The 23,023-nt window shown below is 39.4% G+C and overlaps 1 protein-coding gene across 10 annotated transcripts in view; it reads right to left on the bottom strand.

The window, feature by feature from the left end:
* The window catches only part of cacna2d2a (calcium channel, voltage-dependent, alpha 2/delta subunit 2a), a 155,715-nt gene that overhangs the window by 91,324 nt on the left and 41,368 nt on the right, over nt 1-23,023 (bottom strand). For all 10 annotated transcript variants that reach the window (XM_044347711.1, XM_044347712.1, XM_044347707.1 and 7 more), the window contains one exon: nt 18,970-19,086. In XM_044347711.1, the coding sequence (XP_044203646.1) occupies nt 18,970-19,086 (117 nt within the window). The remainder of the gene's footprint in view (nt 1-18,969; nt 19,087-23,023) is intronic.

The following is a 23,023-nucleotide window of genomic DNA, read 5'->3' as shown; positions in this document are numbered from 1 at the left end:
CAATCTGCAGCCACCTCCTCCAGTCAGCCAAGGAGAACTGAGCTGAGGGGAAGGAGAGGGGAGGGAGGAGGAGGAGGAGGAGAGAGGGCTGAGGCGTGTGATGCCTTTCTCCCTGGGCAGGGCTAGGGTGGCAGGCGCCCAGATAAGCTGGGGCCGAGCAAAGATTAACTGCTTGCTCTGATGGAAGAGCAAAATAAAGGCAAGCCGACCTCTGTTTCCCTTGGCCTCTGCGTGAGTGTCCTTACTCTGTGGGGACAAGTGGAAGGGATTGTGTACATTAACCATGATGAGAATTTTTAAAAACAGTCAACACAAGCCCAGACAGGAAAAAAAAAAAAAACTAATGTCATCCCTCCTGTGAGCAATAGGAGCTGTATGACCTCTCATATCCTTTCAAACTCATCCCTTTTTCTCTTTCACATACAGTCAAACTTTTCATTTCCCGCAGTCCTGCACTGCAGAATTATACAATAGCCTTGGTGGGTGCACCTGCAGAGCTGGCAAACTGCTTCTGTGAAGATCACTTCTAATTGTCTAAGCCCTTCCAGTTGCTGAAGCACAGGTGTTACAACAAGACAGAGCTTTCCAGGTGAAACTGAACTGTTCTGCAAAACGGTAGTGATCCAGTGAAGTTGATCTCTTTGATGATTTTAGCGTGGTTGAGTGTTAAAGCTTTGTTAGGGCTCCACAGAATAGATCTTCCCTTTTAAAATAAGACTCTCCTCTCTCCACTGCCAAAGCCAATCAGAAGAAAACCCACATTAACTACTCAAAGTAAGCTTTTGTGTTATGGATTTGTCAGTTTTCGATCAATTGGAAAAGGCCCGTAGTGCAATACCTGCAAGACCATCCCTCTATGCTACCCAATCACAAAACCCTGAGGTGATTTATACACTCGTCAAACAAATGGCTCTTGTGTTTTCTAGAATGAACACAGGTTAAGAAAAAGTTGCCTACTGCGAATTGTAAGAATACCCAAATATATGCAGAAAATAGAATCCTCTCAAATTCAACCATTGGTGCATTTGCATGAACTGGTTACTAGGGTCTGTTTCTGCAGTATCTTCTTCAACAAGAAACCAAGTTTCCGTAATTGGGGTAGGGGATCAGAGAATTCTGATTAACAAAGCAAGTTGCTGCTGCTAGTGAAACCTGTTTTGTATTTTTTTTTTGCCATGTATATGTATAACTAGGTTTCTAACAGGGTTTAGGAGAGTCCATGTACAGTAGATGACTGACACCTCAGAAAGGGAACATATCAGACTTGGGGCAGTGTAGCCAGATGAAAGGAAGAATGATTACATGTGTTGGTGCATCCTGGTATCCAGAATAATTATAATCTGAAGACTAAAATTCGGACACATTTGCACTGTAGGAAAAAACTGTGCCTTCTCTTGCTACAGATATTGTCATCTTACTTTGTTGCCAATCTAAATGCTTAATAAAAACACAACAATTATTATTTATTTTAATACACTTAAAATATATAAGCCCTGGTTTAAAAATATGGTAGAAGATAGAGAGGAATCCTGACTAGCTGATTTACCAGCTGTAGGTAAAAAGTGGTTTTATAGTAACCAGGTAACTGTCGCGTATGGAAACGCCTTCTTCAATTTCTTCCCTAACCTGATTTCTGCCAGTAACCTGGTTTCTCGTGTGCATGTTAACATAGTGCATTAAGTTGCTTCACTCATGATGTAGGCTACTCTGTTGCAGGGCTGTTACTCTTAAAAGCTTCGAACCTCAATTAAACTGAATTGATTTGTCAGTCTTCTCTGCAGTTGAGGCAGAACCTGACATTTAATTTCTGTGTCCAAAACATGAGAAACATGTGTGTGCATGTGTGTATGTATCTTTCTGGTTATGAGCGCCATACTGAGAAAACAGCCCCTGTTTTTCCGATCAATGGTCTGTCAGGAACTAACAGCTCCTTTTCAAGACACAAGCCCATAATTTGCCTTGTCCATTCCACAAGGAAGAAAAGACGGGACTCGCTTGAAGGAGGACAGTCTTGCTTGTTTTTGAATTTTTCAAAACACAAAATTTCTTTAATTCCTAAGCAAGAAGATGAGTGTTTTTCTAGATTTTGGAACTGACCCTTTTTTTATCTCTCCTCCTGAGTGGGGGGTTGACAGAACAGAGGTTAGCCAGACCTCCTAAGACCATGGATGACAAAAATAACTAAAGTAATGATTGGCTAAATGACCCTTTGGTCATTTAAACCAGAGAAAAGACCAGATAACGCCACATTTAACATGGACAGAGACTCCCTTTGGGTCTTGCTTATCTCCACAGAGACTGCAGTAAATTTGAGAAGAGCATTCCTTAGTGACTTCTCATTGAAATAGCTTCTATTTCAGCCAAGTTTTAAATTAATGTGAATTAAACCTGCAGTGCGGAAATTTTACATATAAATGAACGTCTGTTACATTCAAGCCCTTGCCAAATGAGTTCACACAATGCTGATTAAGCCTATCACTGCAAGATAAATCTCTCTGTATTTCACAGTATACAGAGTTTTTAAATCTCATGTAAGGCAGGACATTCATGCTCTGCCTGTTTGAATGCGCACCCGGAGACTTCTGCCAGCCAAGCCAGCTAACTTCCAGTTAGCCCTCTGGTTACTTGAATGGAGATAAAATAATTTAACCATGCAACTCTTCTAGACTTTCCAAATGTTATTGCACTGAATGGATCAAATTGTGATAGTGAAACAAGTCATTTTGCAGGGGTTGTGTGACACTCAAAACAATTTATCCACCATTTTACAGTCGCGACAGTAGCAACAGAGTAGGCTACGGCAGAGCTTATGATGTAAGCATGTGTCAACATGCTTATGTGTTTTTGTAATTACTCTCACTGCCAGAAGGTATGAGACAAAAGTCCTGCACTCCAGCTTTAAGTGTATAATCAATATGTAAACCAGATAATATTGCTTAGCATGAGACTTCATGAATAATCGTCTAACTTTGATAACTGTGCAATATAAGATGATTGAATTAATAGAATTGAATTTTATTACATTTCTCACCATGAGACAACACTGCCATCTACTGACTGAAATAGCAAAGTCTTTTAACCCTACAGAGTATGAACTTTCTTCATTTTATTGGCGATCACTCTATAGCTGCTTTAACCTTTTTATGTACTATAGGCTTAGACATTTATATTTTTGATAATGTTAGAGACCTAATGTTTGAGAAAGGTCATGTCGGATGATTGAATTATTATGAAAGCAGAGCTAATAACTCTACATTTAACACAGATAGAGACTCCCTTTGGGTCTTACTTATCTCCATAGAGACTGCAATCAAGAAGTGCATTCCTTCTCATTGGTATAGCTCCTATTTCAGCCAAGTTTAAAATGAATGTGAATTAAGTGTATAATCAATATGTAAACAAGATAATGTTGTTAAACTATGTCTGAATGTTTTTTACACAATACACTGCTACATACAATGTTATCATGATGGACTAGACCATAGTGATGTTCAAAGTATGTGACTTTTGTTGCACAAGACTCAAAATTTAATTCCCTAAGAATCAGATAGGGAGATAGAAAATACCATTTTAGCCACACCACATTTTTCCCCTGAGAACAAAGAAAATTAATATTCATTAAGAGTTTTGGCACAAAATGCGTTATCCACGCCCAAAACTCTCTGAACTGATAAAAAAAGAAGCCTCAGGGACTCCCACCAGGGCTGGTTCCTCAAAATCGGAGCTCAAGAAACTTTTTTATTCTCTTAAGTTTTCTTTAGACATCTCTCTTTCTTTTCTTTTGTTCCTCAACTAAAGGTATACGCACAATTTTAATATTTATCCGAAACAAGTTTCAATCTCATTTTAGCGTATCTAGCGTACCTCCAATTGCTATAAATCAGGTCACATGCTTCACTTTACTATTCCCCACTGAGCTTAGGTTTCTATTATCATATAGATCTTGTCATTCATGTGTTTTATTCATTTTTTAATCACGTATTGTTAAGACACGTAGCTGTTAAATAAATGTCTTCATTTATCCAAGATGTTTTCTGTTGTGTCCTTTGAGAAGCAGGAGACATGTGGTCACTGGTAGTGAAAGAGCTTAAACCTCAGATTGACTGATTGATTAAACAAATTTGCCCTTCAAAAGAAGAGTGGTGCCTCCAACAAGTTTAACTTTTAATATAAAAGCAGATATCGCCCTACACGCTCAAGCAGAACCCAACTCCCCATCACTCTGGAATTAAAGCAGAGCTTCCCAGGGTCAGTGGCAGGCTATGGACATTAGGTCGGCATTCAGAGATATGGATTACTTACCTCACCACCACGGGCACCATGCAGCATCCTACACTGCATGTGACCAGGTTAAAAAGACTAGGGCTGCCCCCAACCAAAGATTTTCCTAGTCAACTAGTAGTCATTAGTTCAAGCCATTAGTTGACTAGCCATCACATGTTTATGATATTAATTTAACTATTTAAATATACATATATTTTTGGGGCATCAGAAATTGAGTTCCAGGGCTGAGAAAGTAGTAGTAGAAAGTTATAAGTAAAATTGTTAACACTGTTCTACATTACAGAGAAATACAAAACCGTAATAATGAGCCTTCAAAATATAAATTTGGCATAAAGGGCGCACACAAAGTGAGCTGTCTGATGATGACAAAAAGTGGTACTGATTCTGAATGTACAATGCTGAACACCCAGCAAGGAGACTGAGTCAACTTTTTCAGTCTCGTAGGTCAGTTAGTTCCATTAAATCCTCTTATCTCTCATTTTAGGCAGTTTCCCCGGCAGTAAAGTGTCAAAGCTAACTGATATTTCCAGAGGAAGCGGTGCAGCAGACTGGGTCACTAACTGAGTGATGAAGTTTTGGCATTGGTCAGCCGAACAATGGCGTAATTTCATCGGTCGCTTCGGCTGGGTGTCACCATGTGTCTCTTCTTCCTGTATCTGTCGTTTCAAATTAAAAACCCTCCAGTGTTTCATACACTTTCTGGCCATATACTAGGTTTTGACATAATTTTAATAAGGCACAGCTCCCAAATGGAGTTTGAGGTTTTTTTTTTCCTGCGACAAACCCACCAATGAAAACTTGGTTGACTAAGACTCTTCTCATTGACTAACAGTTGATCAACTATGACGACTATTAGGGGGCAGCCTAAAAAAGACATACATTCTCAGTGATAAACAGCATGAAGACTTTCATTATCAAACCCAAATAAGCTTTAAAAACCTAAAATTTAAATGTGGTAATGTGATATTTCACTGCAACTTAGATTTTTATGCAAAGAGCCACTCAGGCAATAAGGCCATTTTAATAATAGATTAATTAAAAATGGGAGGTAAAAGAGCCTTACTTCGCCATCTGTAATGCCCATATCCACAAAAGTTGGCACACCGACTTCCTCCCATGGGAACCATTTTGCTATATGGCCTCTCAGCTGATGATGCTGATAAGAAGGAGGTGGTGGATAATCGCCAAGATGAAAAGGAAGTAGCAGAGGTGGAGGGATGCGACAGAGTGGAGGGCTGGGGAATTGGAGGTGGGGTGGATTTTGACCTGCTTAGAAAACCAAGCTATAACGACAAAATAATTTTGCCATTCAATAAAAAGGTCTCACTAGGAAAAGCAGATGACCATAGAGTGCCATTTTGTCTTTGAAAATAAATTTTTTTATTCGAACAAGGCACTATTTTTGTGCAGTGCTTATTTCATATTTTTCCCACCATACAGCAGTATAACATATTTTCTATTTGATTGCTGAGATGTTTTTCAAAAGCCCCTTTCATAAAAATGATCTTTTTCAATTGTGCCCTCTAGGAAAGAAAACAACGCACAGACAAGAGTACTGCCTTGCAATTGGGACAGAAGTCTACATTTTAGCACAGCAATTCTTGATTGAAGTGTCTCTGTCTCTCCTTTTCTTTTCCCTCTCTGCAGATACAAAAATCGCACATGGGAGACTAGAAATATATGTTTTATGCAGCTTGGAGAGACGGCTGCATAAAGGCACAAAGCAGTCATTTCTATTCATTTGTCTCTCGCTGACGGGGGAAATGAAGGAGTGAAGCAGATGCTATTGCTACGTGAACAAGTTGCTTAAACACAGAAAGCATTTTTTCCTTTCAAGAAGAAGTTGGATAATTAGATGCTGAATCAAACCCCCCCCACTTCCTGCCTGGAACCCATATTGTCACTCCAATGAATGATTTTGCGTGAGGCAGGAACACGGCAAAAAAATATAAATCTTCTGCTGTACACTGACATTTGTTTAGACGGGGGAAAAAAAAGGGAAAGCAGAGCATTCAAATGGAGCTGAAAATGGTACATTCAGAGCTAAAATAAATGTGTGCAATGAAGATGTGAAGAAAAGTGCTGGAGGCAGCATACTGCCATGAAGCAGATCAGGTTCTGACATTTTGTCTAATGTGAAATGCTGCCAAGGAACAGTGGGTGGGATGTTGTGACCTTTATCAGTGGGAGTGATAGAATGACCCAATACTATAGATAGAATAATCTGGAGATACCACAATCTGTTTTTACAACACAATGCTGCGACCTATCCCTATGTGTGTTTGTGTTTGTAATGACCTCCCACGCTGTTTGTGTGTGTGTGTCAGTAGAAGTGTGTGTGTTTGTGTGCGTGTGAGCATGAGGGTTGCTGACCTTCTGACGCATCCGTCGTGGGCAGCAACATAGTGACGCTATCGCAGGTGTTTGCAAGTGCACGGGTGACTTCTCCTTTGAAGGTTAAACAGGCGATGCTTCAGCAAATTCTCTGAAGGCTTAGAAGATGTTAGTCGGCCATACGTTGGGTGAGGTAAGTGTGTCCATTCATATGGGTGTGTGTCTGTGTGTGTGAAGTGTAATAGCTTTGCTGCAGGTTGTAACAGATGGTTGCTAATGGAAGTTCATACATCTGAATGACAGGGGCCAGGGGATTGGGGAGGAGATTATGGGAGGCGATGTGTGATTCTGTGCGAGTGTGCGTGAGCATCCATGTATTAGAGTGTGTCTACCTCTTCGTACATATGCTCAATTAGTGTGAGTATCTCTAGGTAGACCAACTAGTGCTTCCAGTCCTTGGGTAAAGAAAGATAAATGTTAAACAGTGGGGTTTTTTTTGCCATGCTAGAGGTGTGGCTTTAGGGATGGCAATGTCTACCTGTCTGTGGGTCCACCACTAGTCCAGACTGAAATATCTCAACAACTATTGGATTGATTCATGATAATTTGTACAGACATTCATAATTCTAACATGAATGTCTCTTAATGACTTTGGTGATTGCTCTAGTGAGGCATGAGGTTGACATTTATGATAATGGGTAAAATGTCACAAATATTGGTTGAATAGCTGTGGAATTTGGTGCCACCATTCATTTTTGCCACAGAATGAATTTTAATCACTTTGGTGATGTAATACCATCATCAGGTCAAACATTTTGGTTGAAAATACCCTCAGAACTAATGACATTCCCATACTCCCCAACTAAGATTTAGCATGCTAGCATTGCCATTGGGAGCATGCTGATGTTAGCATTTAGCTCAAAGCACCAATGTGCCTATGCACAGCCTCACAGAGCTGCGAGCGTCGCTGTATGCTCTTAGTCTCATTATAGTATGTCTACTGTTTTGAAAGACTCATAATAAAAAGAGTGAATTCCAAGTTTAGTAGTTGATGTTTATCTCATCAAACTGTAGTAAAACTGGAACTGTCACTGCTGCTGACATTCTTGAATACTGAACTTAATACTGGACTAATTCTGAGAAAAATAGGCTTTAGTAATTGCATTGTATTGTTAGTTGTTACTAAAGAAGTGAATATTACAACTGACAATAAAAAATCAGTTAATAAATATTATTGTCTGTGTCTTCATGTGTGCTGAGAAAACTGCTGATAACATTTCAAACATCAAAGATTTCAATGTCTTTTATCCAAATTAGGGTTGGGGGATCTCTATCAAACTGGCATATGATGATGTCCACAGTGAAACATTGTGATGGACAATGATATCATTGTTGGGGGCTTCGTCTTATGGGCTACTCCTATAAAAGGTACTATCATTTTTTATACACTTTCTTTTATACCTTTTGTATGTATAGTGGATATTAATTACTATTTCTATCTTTTGCACATATGAGCCCATTCATAGCCCATCCTCAACTACTCACCTGATCTTTCCTTATTTTCCCTCCCTATAGCCTATGAGTAAGCTAGCTCATTAGGCAGATCATTTCATTATAAAAATATTTTAAATAGTCATAGTCATATTAATGTAACTGCAGAATATACCAGTGAACTTATAAAAAAAAAAAAAAAAAAAAAGGCAGTCAGCTCAGCAGATGTGAGAAGACGTTGATCAGTGATGGCGGCAAATCACCATGTATTATTGCGACAACAAACTTTGTTGCTAAACTGTACTTTGGGTTTTGGCTTAACGAAAGAGGAGAACCAAGAGACACTATGAGTTGTGTGCAGGATTTGTGCTGATGTAATCTGTGCAAAAGATGGATGGACAACAAGTCATCAGGGCCATTTGCGTTTACACCATCCCATTGATTAAGCAACATTTAGTAAGTAAGCAATCAATAAATTTGTAATAAATACATTTTTCTATGTTATAGCAGAGACACTGGAATTATAACTTTTTTTTATCTTTTTGTAATTCCAGTGTCTGTGGCTTTTGTCAATCGCCACTTGGTGGAGGGGGTGGGGGGTGGCACTTTTAAATCACAAAGTTACGATGGTAGAGGGCTCAGTGGTCAATGACTATCAGCCATCAGCCTAACTCTAATCTAAAATAGACTTTTTAATGGTTTGAAACATGTTGTAGTTTTGCCAAAAAGGAAGGAACACTGAAACCTTTATGTAAAATAAACTATAAATGGTGTATGTCCTCAGGAACCTGATGGAATCTCTCTGAACTACATCGACAGAAGTTTGATATGTTTTTGCCAATCAGTCCACACTGTGAGTTGTAAAGTTTTCTCTTCTATTTTTATCGAAGTAGACCTCGGCCTACTTCCCCTGTTCTTCCCTGATGGGACCTGAGAGTTATAACTGCCTCTCCAAAGGCCTACAGGAAATGGAAAACCAAATTACTTTGTTAGAGTTTCCTCTTTAATTTAGTTTTTTTTCCTTTACTTTCAGGCAGAGGTGGTGGTGGTGGAAGGAGGGCTGGGGTTGTATGTTGTAGCTGTGTCTTCTACAACAGCATATACAAAATGTTCTCGGGACTGCATGCATGTTAAAGTTCTGACTGGTGATTTGGTTCATTAGTTATTCAAACCATCTGACCTCCCCACAGCACTGCTCAGACACACTCATTATGAAGCCCTTGTAATTCATTAGGCTCCCTAAATGAACACAAGCCAAACCGAAGGGTGCACGCTATTACGGAGTGGCATGCTGTGCCTGAGGGAGGTAAATAGTAAGTGTGTGGATCAAGTTTTAATGTTATGATGAGGGCAGGGTTAGATGTTGACCACTGATATCAGAAAAAAGGATGAGTCAGAAGAAGAAAATGGACTTCATTGAACAATAAGTATTTTATAGTGACAGACACATATACCTAGAATAACTGATATGCTGCTAGACTACTTTTACACTCACCTCTCTATATTCTCACAAAAATTCTGATAAATGTCTCCCCAGAATGAGGTGTGAGGGGAGCAAGGCTACAGGGTTTACTCTCCCTCTGAAAGTGAGAGACAACTCCTTCATTTGTCATCACTTCATGCCAACAGGAGGGACATAATCACTTGCTGCCGGTGGTGTAATTCATTGTGGGCACACCAGCTGCTGTCAAACTGCTGTTCTTAGGGATGATATAAACTTACAATTTGAGTGTTTTAAGTGATTTAGAAAGCTTGGAGGTCTCTTTAAAGATCTCTTTTAAAAGGATGCATACAGTATTTATGGGGTTACTGTCACAGCAGGCAACATACAACACAGCACAGCACTGGCTAACTGATTGAAAGGAATCGCCAGCGGCCGTATTATAATCAGTAACCAGACCCACATCAGACAAAAGGAGAGCTTCACTTTACTAATCTCCAGCTCTAGCACACTCTACCACTGAGGGCCAATCCAGATCCGAGTGACAGCTCTCACTACTCACAACAGCTTCACAGCGGTGTGATAGCGGGAGCCTCATTTTTAGGGCTGGTGGCCCTTTAAAAGCCTGAGGGCTAAATTTAGCTGTTATAAATTGGTTATTTGTGCCGGATGCCTGTTCAATTAAAGCCAGTCACTGAGGCGTCTGTGATCTCGCTGGGATGACGACTGAAGTCATCAACCACACACTCCAAGGAGGTGGTTTTACTCCCAGTGTAACTGCAGTAACAATAATTAAACTGTTGATTCCTACTTGTTGTTGTTTTTTGGCCCACCATTAACAAATAAGTGTATGAAGTATGACTTACAATTAAAATAAACAAGCGCAGTTACTGCCTTTTCATTATTCAACTACTAAATGATCAAAGCAGCATTTCTCTGACGAAGAAAGTTTTGTCAAAATATTGGTATTTATCCCAATAAATACACATCAGAGCAAAAAAGTGCAAGCAGCTTCATCTCCTTTTTGTCTTGGTAGATTTTTTTTGAGAGCAAGTACCTCATCAATCCAGTGTGCATTTTTCCCCCCACTTCTTCAAAACCACATTTCCCCAGCGGGAACAGTGAGTGAACTCAAAAAGAAGTTACTTCACACTACACAGCCTATTCTCCAGTGTTGGATATTCAGTGGAAATTATTTTGAGTTGACAGAAGATGATTTCATATGATGATCCATCTGGGACGGATGTTCAGAGTTTACAACTATTAGAAGTGTCAACTGATGGTTCTCAAGTTTAACAAAAAAACAAAAAAAATGTCGAGTTCCTTCTTTAAAAGATTACTATTTAGCTGTTTTCTCTGTCACATTGAAATATACAAAGCTGTCAGAATGACTGACATAAAAACAAGGTCATGAGCTAGCAAAGTAAGCACAGGACCCACAACCTGCTGCTACCATTTTATAGTTTGATAAGCGTTCAATGTCAGATCTAATTCCCTCAGTCTCTTTAGTGGAAATACTAGTGTGAATTTCAGATGTAATTCTACAGGATGTAAAAATGTCAGTATACTGCAGGTGAGATCAGTGTGAATGGGTCGCAAAGTTTACAAGTGAGTAGATCCAAATGTTCACACCTGTGCCAACACGTGCATGCTCACACTGCTTTCAGCATGTTGGCTGTGCGTGCCACGCTTGAGAGTCTGTGTCTCAGTGAATTATTAATGGATGTAACGTGATGACAGATGACTTGGAGCGGCCCTTCCCTCCCCATCCCTGACCCGGCTGTGTCATCTTGGTTTCCGTGGTCAGAAGAAGACGGAGGCCCGTGCAGTCTGATTGATTAATTCTGTCAAGCAGACTTTTGCTATCCCTGCGCAGTGTCCAGTCCAAGCTCTCCTGCAATCTCACACAATCACTATCAGCATGACTGCAAAGTCACAGAACATCTCCGTCATCCCTGAAAGAGAACCCGCCCACCATCCATCATCTTCTCTAATTCACCTCATATGCTCGTCCAATCAAAGAGGCCTGCTTGTCACGCCGTGTCCCATCTGTAGTTTTAAATCTTTCTTCCCCGCAGAATGGCATATCATCAATCCAGGTTTGTTTAACTACAGCGGAGGCTGGTCACTAAACAAACGAGAATGATTTTAAACTAAAGCAGGTCATCAGTACTCAAGGTAATCAGAGTAAAAAAAAAACTAAAACATGGGGAGCCATGGTTGGCCGCCAAGCTGTCAATCTAAAAACGGTCTGTGGTGCAAAAACATGGGGGAATGATGGATGAGTGAGTGAATGAGGGATCATCCTACTCACAATATGTTTACTGTTGTTGTTCAACTGTTGTTGTGCTGTTGTACAGTATATTATATCAAGGAGGGAGGCTGCTGAACTGTGTAGAAATGCTCCTCAGGTGCAAACAGCCCAGGTGGGACTACACTACATGTCAGCTTTACTTCTAGTCTAAAGATATTTGCACTGCTGCTGTCGCTGCTTTGCACACAAACCTCAGATTGAATCATATCCATTTATATGGGTCAATTTTTTTTTTCTTCCCCAGAACGGTTAAGTGAACTACAGATCTCAGCATGCACACTTGTTTCACTAAAAAGACCTTAGTGCTGCCAGTGTTTTTCCCATCTATTGCAACTGTGTGCCTGCTGCTACAGTTAGCTCACTAACTTGTGTTGCTTGTCAAGTACATTTCCCTGGCGGTATTTTCTAAGAATATTCAACCAGGCCTTATCCCTCCACCTTGAATCCTCTCTGTTTGTTTGACCCTGCAACCATCTCAATAACCAACCCAGTGGAGTGCTGGATGTGTATCCAACAAGCACCGAGCAGCCCAGAGGCAGCCATCCTTCAGCCTGTAGGTGGTATTGGAATAGTATTGAGATCTGTGTAATTGGATTAGACCAACCTTAGTCCCCTCTCTATTCCACCAGTCCCCTCTGTGAAATCATAACTTAAGAGCTAATGGTAGTTTTGCTGTTCAGCAGCTGATGGGAATGTAACATGATCTCTTTCTGTAGCTTGTGGCTTCATCTTCCCTCCCCGAGGCTGGAAAATCCCAGCAGCGGCCTGACTGACAGCTCGACTCTGTCTGGCTTTGACTGACAGCGTACAGGGTGTTGTGCAGTCTCAGCTGGTTTTGAACGACCCAACTGATCTCGGGCCTCTGTGGCGATCATATGAAGCATCGCAAAGACGAGCACAGGAAGGGATGAGGTTCTCAGATCAGTCTGGTAGGTCTATTACACCTGTTTGGCTTTATGCACATGGCAGGTTACATGGAGGGCTGTGTTCTTTCTGGCTGCTCTGGGTTAAAAGGCCTGTCAGAGAGAGACTCTTGTAGTATCACTCAGGTGTGAGTCTGTTGCTCTGATAACTCACACACCAAACACACACACACACACACATTACAACTACAAAGAAGCACATGCAGATACAGTACTGGTGCATGAGATGTGCGCAAATAACTCTGCTGCCACCTGCAAATCAGTGTATTTGGCAACCTTTCGACTAATCTGACCTCATATAATGGAGCAACCAAACAAGTTGGGAAAAGTGTGTGTCCCCATATTCATCATTACATACAGTAGCTTCTCCTTTTCTCATGGCTAGAGGAGAAGTGATACCTATATGAATAGTATTACTATATAGTTATTAGTTTGTACATTTTCCAAAGGACTGAGAGATGAGAGATATTTTCAGAATTTGATATAGTTTGGGGGAAAAAAGCCAGGAATGCTTTATTTTACACATCTTTTACATGTAATTTCCTAATAATTCTCTAAAAAAAGAAAGAAATATTCCAAGAAAGAAATATATAATTTAGTACTAATTGTAGGTCATAGAAAGAAAATCTCCATTTAAACCCAAGTAGATATTGATTTTGTTATTCATTCATTATAATAAACATAATTCTCTATGTATGTTGAATTGAATGCTTTCTGGCAGACAAATTCCACATTTTTACACAGTCAGCTGACTTGCTGTGAACTGACTAAAAGACTTACATACGCTACCAATTAATTTGAATTAATTGATTGGAAGTGTACCAAATGAACATAGTCTTCCTATAATTAGTACAAAATGACAATTCTTTCCAGAAAACTTCTTATGGATAAAATTACAACCCTAGATGTCTTCATTTACAATTCATGTAGGTTTTACAGTGAGACAATGAGTGTGAAGAAAATATATTTTCATTTTCTGCTAAATTGTCCCTAAAGCAAAAAAACTGGTACAACAAAAACTGCATACACTGACACACAGGAAAGTTTGGAGATAGATACAATACCTTACTAAACTCATTCTCGATTGGCTGGTAAACTAAAACGGTGAACATCTACTCCTCACCCAAAAAATCCAGTTGTCTGCTGTAACTCACATGGTGCTAAAATTTTAAACATCACAGGAAGTTTTCCTGAATCACATTTCAACCTGTCTCAAAAATAAAGAGATTTATACAAAATGTCCAGCGGCAACATGCAGGCCTGTCAGCCTACCGGGGTTTATGTTACATTTTAATTTTGGCACCGACCATAGAATCAGATCATTGTTTGAGAAGATGGCTGAAGCCAGAGGCAAGAAAAGGAGAGCAGACAGAGACATGCAGTGGAGGAGATTAAGACAAGGAGAGGAAAGAATAAACATTGGGGGAGGCTTTTGACAAAAAGTAAGTCACCTTATGCTGTTTCTATTTTTAGGGTGAGGGGAACATTGAGTGCACTGCATTTTGAATGATATTTTATAAATATTTAGATAGCTATTTTGATAGTGGCTGTGTGAAATTAAGCATATGTTGCTGTACTAGTTACGCCAAATGTGGATATTAAGCACAATCTACAAAGACTGTGTTCAGCTGAGCTGTCTTTTCCAACTGTTGCACGTCGAAAACTGCATCTTGTTCATAGTCCAGACAGGTTGAACTAATAGAGACCTACCAGCTTCTTTTTTTTTTCATTTGAAAATATGCAAACACATTAAAATGATTAAAATGTGTTACTAATTTAGGATATTAAGGCTAAAGTAACTGAATGCAGAGCAATGAGAAAAGCTTCCCTCCTCGGTATATATCGGTAACTCAGTATTTAGAGTCAATGTGTATTTTGTCATTAGTAATATAAACATGAATTACAACGAACCACCCGAAGCAGTATTTAAATAGGTTGCAGAAGAATAATTTCTTCTTGCATGCGTACACACGCCTGTGCACACACACACTTCCTCCTTTTTTTAAGTGTGTAGCGGTGTGGAATATTTGGGACTAAGTAACCATTACAGGGGGTAGAAACAGGCTGGAATATAAAATGTGCTGAGCAGAGTTTGAGCCCTTCTTATCTGCAGCAGAGGCAGATCTATGCCGTAAGAGGAAGTTTTCATGAATCTGATAGGGTGAGCAAGCTGTCAATCTAGCAGCTATCAGATTCATGAAAACTTCCTCTCTTACATGACTGACATTATGCTACATCGCACACGTGCTCTCTGAAGGTGGTGTCTTGTATCAAGCAGCTAGATGAAAGTTGGAAACTATAGCTAAGCAGCTATCTTTGAGCCACTTTTTAAAAAAAAACATGTCAAGAGGATTAAGCATGTTTGGATCAGGCTATGCCTAAAGTCGCAGCAGTTGCGAGAAGTGGCAGCAGTAGCAGAGACTTTTCTCCGCAACAAACCGGATCCAGACGCGCCTGAGATCATCCATGTTGACCGGATGCCTGAACAATTTGACACCATGGACGTATAAAGACAACTGGATACAGCGTCGGAGGCAGGGCCCCGTTCATTCCTATGAAAGTTGCTCAGTGGCGGATGAAGCCGAAAAAGTTCAACTTCTTCCGCATCTGTGCAAGCGCACTAGTGACTAACGCCGGCCGAGCCAGCTACTTCTGGTTTAGCATCCCCGGCTAACTTGAATGGGGATAAAACAATTCAATTGCACGGCTCTTCTAGACTTTCGAAATGTGATCAGACCGAATGGATCAAACTATGATAGTGAAACGTGTCATTTCTGAAACGTGTCTCTCTCACAATGTAAGTCTTTGGGAAAAAGTCTTTTTGGGCCAGCATGCATCACATCATGTTGTAATTACACGGTTTGGCCGCTATGTCAAATTTGCTTCAATCTCTATCCAGTTCTCTTTATATATCCATGTTTGACGTTTTTGTCTTTTGAATGAGAACTAATTGACACTTCGGATTGCGATGACATAATCATCCTTTTCAACCCAAAGCCCAGAAGACTCTGCCTTGTGTAGGAATAGTAGTCGCAGGTAGGCCAGTGTTTTTTTGTTGTTTTTTTTTATTCTGGACCACTGTGACATGTTATGATCACAGTTTCTGTGAGGAAGTTCTGAATTGTAACATATTCATTGTTCAATTAGTAAAGTAACGAGGGTTATGCAGTGTTGAATTTGTTATTGTTGTGTTATTTCCTCTTTTATTTATAGATAGCCATTTATCTGACTGGCTCATTGATATACCTGTAGTATTCTGACATGAGACTAGCAATTTTCCCCTATATCATTTTTATACATATCTAAGCTTAAAAAAAAACTCAGGCCTATGCAGCTCTTTCCAGGCCCAGTCATTAGCTACGTTGTGTATCCGCCACTGATCTGCAGACTGCATTAAGACATGGCTTTCACTTTTCTCTTCATATGAATAAGCCTCATGAATTTATTCACTTACGGCCGTGAATGTTTAAATTAAGTGAAAAAAATAAATAATAACCTGCCTAAATAAAACATATTAACTTGTTGCATACTATTTATTAGGTTTGTAATCCATAATGACATAATGACTCCCTATTTCTTTGCATTACTCATTCCCTTTTGCAATTTTATCATCTGACTTCTCTTTTCCTTTCCTCCCTGCTCTCTTCTTTTTCATCTTTTGATTTTTTCCCCCAAACTCTTTCTCTCCTTCCGTCTATAACCCCCCCCCCCCACTCCCTCTCTCCTTCCCTGCCGCTTGCTGCTCATTTTTAAATCTATGAATTTCTGAACATCATTTTCTTGATTTTTCCACGCCGCAGGGAGACATTCTCATTCCAGCCCTTCTCTTTTTTCACCTCATTTCCTCCCTCCTGAGTGAATCTCCCAGACAGGATGTGAGGTGACAGTGTGGCCCATGGAGGTTCGGCTGGGTGAGTTGGGGGTGTGGGGGGTTGTTGGGGTGTGTGTGTGTGTGTGTATGTGTTGAGGGAGGTGGGGGTTGAAGGTGGGGGTATAGTACTGCCTTCTCCCTTTCCAAAAAAACAGGGGTGGAGGATCATTGCCATTCCAAACCCATTCCTACACATGACCACGGGAGACGTACTGTAACGCCTTCTTCCCTTTTAGGATCCAAGGTGGAGAAATTAACCATGCTTCTGAGAGACTTCTGCTCCTTGGCATGAATGTGCTTCATCCCACAAGACCACATGCTCTTAAAAGATATACACTTCTGTCACTTTATGAAGCTTCAACAGCATAAAAAAAAAAAAAATGTCACCACGTTTGCCTTGAGTGACCATATCTCGGCAAAAACAGAGAAAAGGAAAGTGGACAGTTCCTCAGACGTCCCCATCCTTAAATGAGGTGCCACATGGATGAAATTCAAATTATACCTTCTTCACACTCACTCATAAAACTGTTACACAAATATAAAATTAAAGCTCAATGTTCGGCAGTAGAAGCCAGATGGTTTTGAATGTAAAATATAAATATCTAAATGCAGGGTAAAGTTAAACACATTTTAAAGCCTTAATAATTTGTGTCAGTATGTGTTTGTGTGTAAATTTAAGACCAAAATTGGCTTTAAATAGCAATAAATACAAATTCTAATCAGATAATTTAGGAATTATAAGCTCTCAATGTGTCTTTTAAATTTAAGTGTGAAGATGATTTGAACAAAACTTCCTACCTAAACAGGGGACAACAACATTTTGATTTTAAAATCCAATTTTTCAGGATTAGCACAAATGCTCCTTTACTTTATCTTTGACTTTTACAAATTAAAAATTGATTGTGTATACTTTTCTCATTTCCTTCCTTGTCACTCTGTTCGTCTTTGAATTTGTGTCCCTGTATCCCCCCTCACTCTGTTTCTCAAGGGTTAGAGATCCCCCACTGTGAGAGAAAAACACATTTTTAACTAATCACAGGACTGTCTGAGCATAACCGTGGTAATAATTACATCCAAAAAGGCAGGACATTGAAACGGTAACCTCTGAAATAACCCTACACCTCACGCACCACACGAACTATCTTCCTGAATATAGGCCTCCACTATTAAACAGAAAATGTCCTCAAAACTAGTTTAATAAAGATAGAATATTATAGATATAGAATATTATGTCTATATTTTTTCCTCATTGGCAAAATACAGTCAGCTTGAAAATGTATTTAAACTACAAAGAGGAATAATAATAGTATAGTTTCTAGAAGACTTCAAATTAAATGAATAAAGTTAATCCCCTTCAACCACTTTCCATATGGAAGTCCACAACCTTTTGGTATCATAAAAAATATAATATGAAACAGGAGAGCTAGAAGACTACAAAAAAAGAAACTATTATATATATGATAGCTGATTTAGTGAACATTCACACTAAGCCGCTTCAATTTAAAAACGCAGGGTTGGGGATGTGTGCTGGTACTGTTGGGAAGAACTTTCTGTCTCATCTAAGTTTCTCTGTGATTGATCATTTTAAATGTGAATACAGCCAATCACACAGCTATTGTCATTAACACGTATTTATGTTAACTTTGGTAAGTTGTGTCTGTCCCACACTATCAAATGTTGGTTATGAATCACAGTTTTGTTGTTTGCTAACTGAAAAGAGAACGCAGAGGAGATTTAGCTATTTTTCTCTTGTTTCAGTGTTTGACTGTGGGTAGAAATCTTAATGAAAATGACCTGGAAACACCAGGATGCACTTGGTTTTCACACAAAAATTACATTCAAAATGTTGGACAGCTTAGTGTAGACGTAGTATGGAAAAATAATGTCAAACAAGCGCAAGTTCAACTAAAGATGATGAAGCTGTTGACGCAAAATGTCCCTGCATGTTTGGAATTATTTGAATTATTTAGGACCTCACTCAAAGCAGACAAACGTCTGTTGTAATACGTGTAAAAACTTGTCTAAATGAATCTTCTTGAAAATATTTCTTTGAGAGACTGAGCAAAATAAAATGCACCAAATCAGAGAGCTGCCACTAAAAGGGGCAGTAAGATGTAATGACTGAGGTATTGTTTTGTATTGGAATTTGTATGGAGTTTTATATATGCTGTCATAAAACACAAGGCATGTATTTCTGTTAAAAACAATTGAACTTTACAGGAAATGATCCGTGTATGTGTGCATCTGTGCACAACGGTAAAGTGCGTGTTTGTACACAGGTGTTATAATATGTGGAGAATCATCTCCTTACCTCCAGGGCTTTCCTCTTACTGTTGAGAAGCTTGGAAATGTCGCGTGCCACTCTCTCCACCAAGTCCTTGGGGTTGTTTCTCTTGATTTCAAACTGGCTCTTCTTCTCATTATAAATCTGCAGATGGAGAACAAAGGGAATCAAAGTTCAGGTTATCAGAGCCATTAGTTTAATTAAGAAGATGTAAGAGGAGCTGTTTGCTTATTCTAAAGGTAGCACACAAGATGGTTAATATTTACTGTAGGGCAGGCAGTACACAGCCTGCCATTACACGCATAAACCTCAGCACTGTAGCAGAATTAAACACAGAACAGAGCCTTAATGGCAAAGCACTTAGCAAGCCAGCTGAAGTCTGGCAGTCAGGATCAAATTAAATAAACGCAAACTCCAGCAGATCCTCACTGTTGGGTGAACACCTTGTATCTCCACAATGTTAACTGCTTTGGAACTAAGACAAACAGCCTTATTTACAGCTTTGTGACAACATATGTGTGACTTAATCCAATGGGTTACCGAAGGCTACCCAAAACCCAACAGGCCATATAATTTTTTTCAACCCATGAAGAACCATAATCCCTTAGTTAAAGTGAAAACAGGAATTACACAAACACTCTTACTGGGGCATTAACAAGACTAAAATCAGGTAAAACCCATTAAACAGACAGAATTTGCAAACAACATAAAACAAGTAAGAGGAATGGGATTTGGGATGCCACAAGGGACTGGGATGTTTGGGAAAGAGGGGCATCCAGAGGCAGGACGACAGATGCTTGGACCGCTGACAGAGGAAGGTACTCGGGAGATTAGTCTGCTCCCCCTGGAAGAATTTCGAAGGCTGACTCAGCGGCCTGGGCTCTCTATAGGATCTGTAGTCTACAACAGAGCACCACCCGAGGGATTACCACTTATCCTGCTGCCCTAAGACACTGCAAGACCCACTTTCACACCATAATACCATTTTGTATAGTTCCTCAGAAGCAAACCAAGGAAAAGCCTGTTGTTGATGAATATTTTAAAGCAATTAAAGCCTTCTTAAGACTTAAATGTGAGGCAGAAATGCAGCATTTACTCTGGGTGTATGTTAGTTTAACTACCCTTAGTTAGAGGTACCAGAAACTGACTTATTCAATCAATCAAACATTTACTTAAGTAAATACATATTCAGTATAGTGGACACTTCATCACTTTCACTCCACAGAGAAGAACTGCAATTTTTAAAAAAGACTCAAAAGTAGATATTAAGCTTTAGTTTAAATCTGTAGACCAAATGTGAATCTGAAGCCACAACAGCTAAAGGCAGCCTCAACAACAGACCTCAAACTCGTTTTAGAAGACGACAGTTTAACAAACTGGTTGTTTTCAGGATAGGTGGGAGGACATTTTGGAGTCTTGTCATTATATACTATGAAAAGAAATACAAAGATACTTTTGAAATGAGAAAAAAAAATCCATTGTAAAACCAACAGTTAGCCTTTGCAAGCACTTACTGTAAATGACGGTTTAAAGTGAACTGTTTCTTGGGTCCAACTAAAAATTCAAGAGGTCGATTTCAGGTTCCTGTTGTTCTCTCAGCAAGGCCTAAGACTGGTGATGTAATTTACAGCAGTCTACTATGCCGTTAATGAAAGCATGTTGCTTTGTCAGTGTATGTCTGACAAAAAAACAAAACCTGTGGTTCAGTACTTGAGTGATTTGGGGTATTTAAATCTATTCATCTCCTTTATTGAAATCCAAGAAGCCGTTTTCTGGCCTCAATAACATGACAACCACACAGCTTATTAAGTCACGGGTGTAGTTAATGAGGAAGTCGTGTTTAACGATATCTGGCAAAACGCTGATGTAAAACTGTGTGTTCTCTGCGCAGCAATGACAATTAATATCATGTTTACTGATGATGGTTACTGAGCCTTACAGCACACCACACACACGGAAAATAAGTCTTAGTAATGAGAAATTGCCAAGACAACTGATACTAAACTGAATTTATGAGCAAGGTTGTAACACATCTCCAGGAAAAAAGTTGTAATGGTCAACCATATCAAATACAGAAAAGCTTCTTTTTCTTTCTTTGTTTTTTTAATGTCAAATATTCAACAACCTTTTTATTTGTGTGTATCACATGTCAACTAGACTGGAACTTCTGTTTTTGTTCAAATATTGAGAAGCAGTGGTTCATTTTTGTTTGTCGCATATCTGAACCTTGAGATAAAGAAAAGCTTGGTTGTTTACATCCAATTTATCTGTGAAACGAGGCTTTTCTTAGGTGTCATGAGAAGAAATTGAGGCTCACAGTAACAATGCTTGTGTGTAAACTAATACGTACTGAAAACAGGCAGAGCACGGCCTGTGAATTTTACATAACAAAGTAGAGTATTTCCAACACTGAAGCCTGCCCGTCTCTGCCATTTCTGCAATGATCAGTTGTTCACAATGAGCAAGTCAAAGCTTGTATTTATCTTTTGATTAAGGTTATGAATCAATTAAACTAGGATATTGTGGCCTTGGGTTTCTATTTATCTAGGTTGTTTGAGATTAAGACCAAGACACACACCAGCTTTATCAAATTTGATTGAAATCAACACGTTTCCAAAAGGCCTGCACTGAATCTGAGGTCTTATGATTACATGTTTACAAATATTCCCATATTTCTTTTAAAATTGCAAAAGCACAGGTCTCTAGCTCTATTATGAAATATTATGTCTGTCAGATTGATGTGTTGATGTGCAGCAATTAGGAAAGGAAAACACAGGCATAAATATGATCCGTCTCTGTCGAGCTGAAAGCCGGGCAGGCAGCCAGAGGCAGTTTCCTTCCACTGGCCCACTGAGCAGGCAAACCTGGCCCCAGAAGCTCGGACTATGCCAACCGAGCACTCGGACGAGATTCCTGGTGTCTTATTTTGGCCGTCCTCTGAGGGATCAGAGATTCTGCCTAGTTTCAAGCAATACTTACAACTACTTCTCAAAGTGAAATGTGAAGGTGAAATCTGAAAATTGTACAATAATGCAACCAAAAAAAAAAACCTTTTTAAATGTGTTTTGATAAGTGAAACAGGTGATTCAATTCTTTTAGTTATGTTTCTTTTAATTTTGTGCTTCAGTTGCTCATCCTGAAAAAGTCATTAGTCTGTAATTCAACAGTCTATGCATGCGCACTAACACACACACATACACACACAAGCTCTGAACGAGGCAGCCCCCAGACTTGAGACCAATAATCACATGAGTATTTGCACACATGAAGATACCCACACTTCAAACACACATACACACACACACATGCAGCGTATGCACCTACACACAGACAGTGACACACATCATTTCAGAGGGCTTTTTCTCAAGGTGGAAGAAGCCATTAAAGGAATCTTATTAAACCATAAAACAAGAGCGAAGTTTTCTCCGCTCCATTGACAGACTACAAACCCCCGACTCTTTTAAGCGATGCATTTTTCAAGTCGATTTAAAAACCATGTCAAATTTGTTTTTAAATCAATATTCATTCCCTTAATGTGTGGTAGTGCTCTCTGGGTCTGCCTCTCGCTGGAAGATTCATAGCAGTCCCAGGGACATTACAGGCAGAGCCTTCTCTTCTTTGAGGTTAGAAACAAAACACAAAGAGATCAATAAAACTCATATTGCTTCATGCAGGGATTCCAAAATATTTTTTGTCATTATAGGCAGTAAGGTCCATTTATTTGTTTTTGTTTTTTAATCCTTTAAAAAAAGAAAGAGAGAGAGCTCAGGGAGTATTTTTCGAGGGAGAAAAAAAACTTTCTAATGCAACATTATTTGTCCTGCATTCTCCCTCTATATTTAGGGGTTTAAAATAACTTCAATGTGCTGTATAATTGTGTAGTTTCTACTACTATAATCATCAAAGAGCCTCATTGGAAAATGCACTGCTTAATTACCTCCTCAAAGCACCGAGACAGGGAACCATTGAGAAATGAAGTCAACCACTGTCATTGTGGTCCAACATGTATAAAAATTAGCTGCTACAACACAGGATCAGTTAGTAAAATACATAACAGCACCAAATATGAGCAAAATAACTA

Source organism: Thunnus albacares, chromosome 4 (genome assembly GCF_914725855.1).
Source record: "Thunnus albacares chromosome 4, fThuAlb1.1, whole genome shotgun sequence".
NCBI lineage: Eukaryota > Metazoa > Chordata > Actinopteri > Scombriformes > Scombridae > Thunnus > Thunnus albacares.
This window is presented reverse-complemented; position numbering and strand designations above follow the sequence as displayed.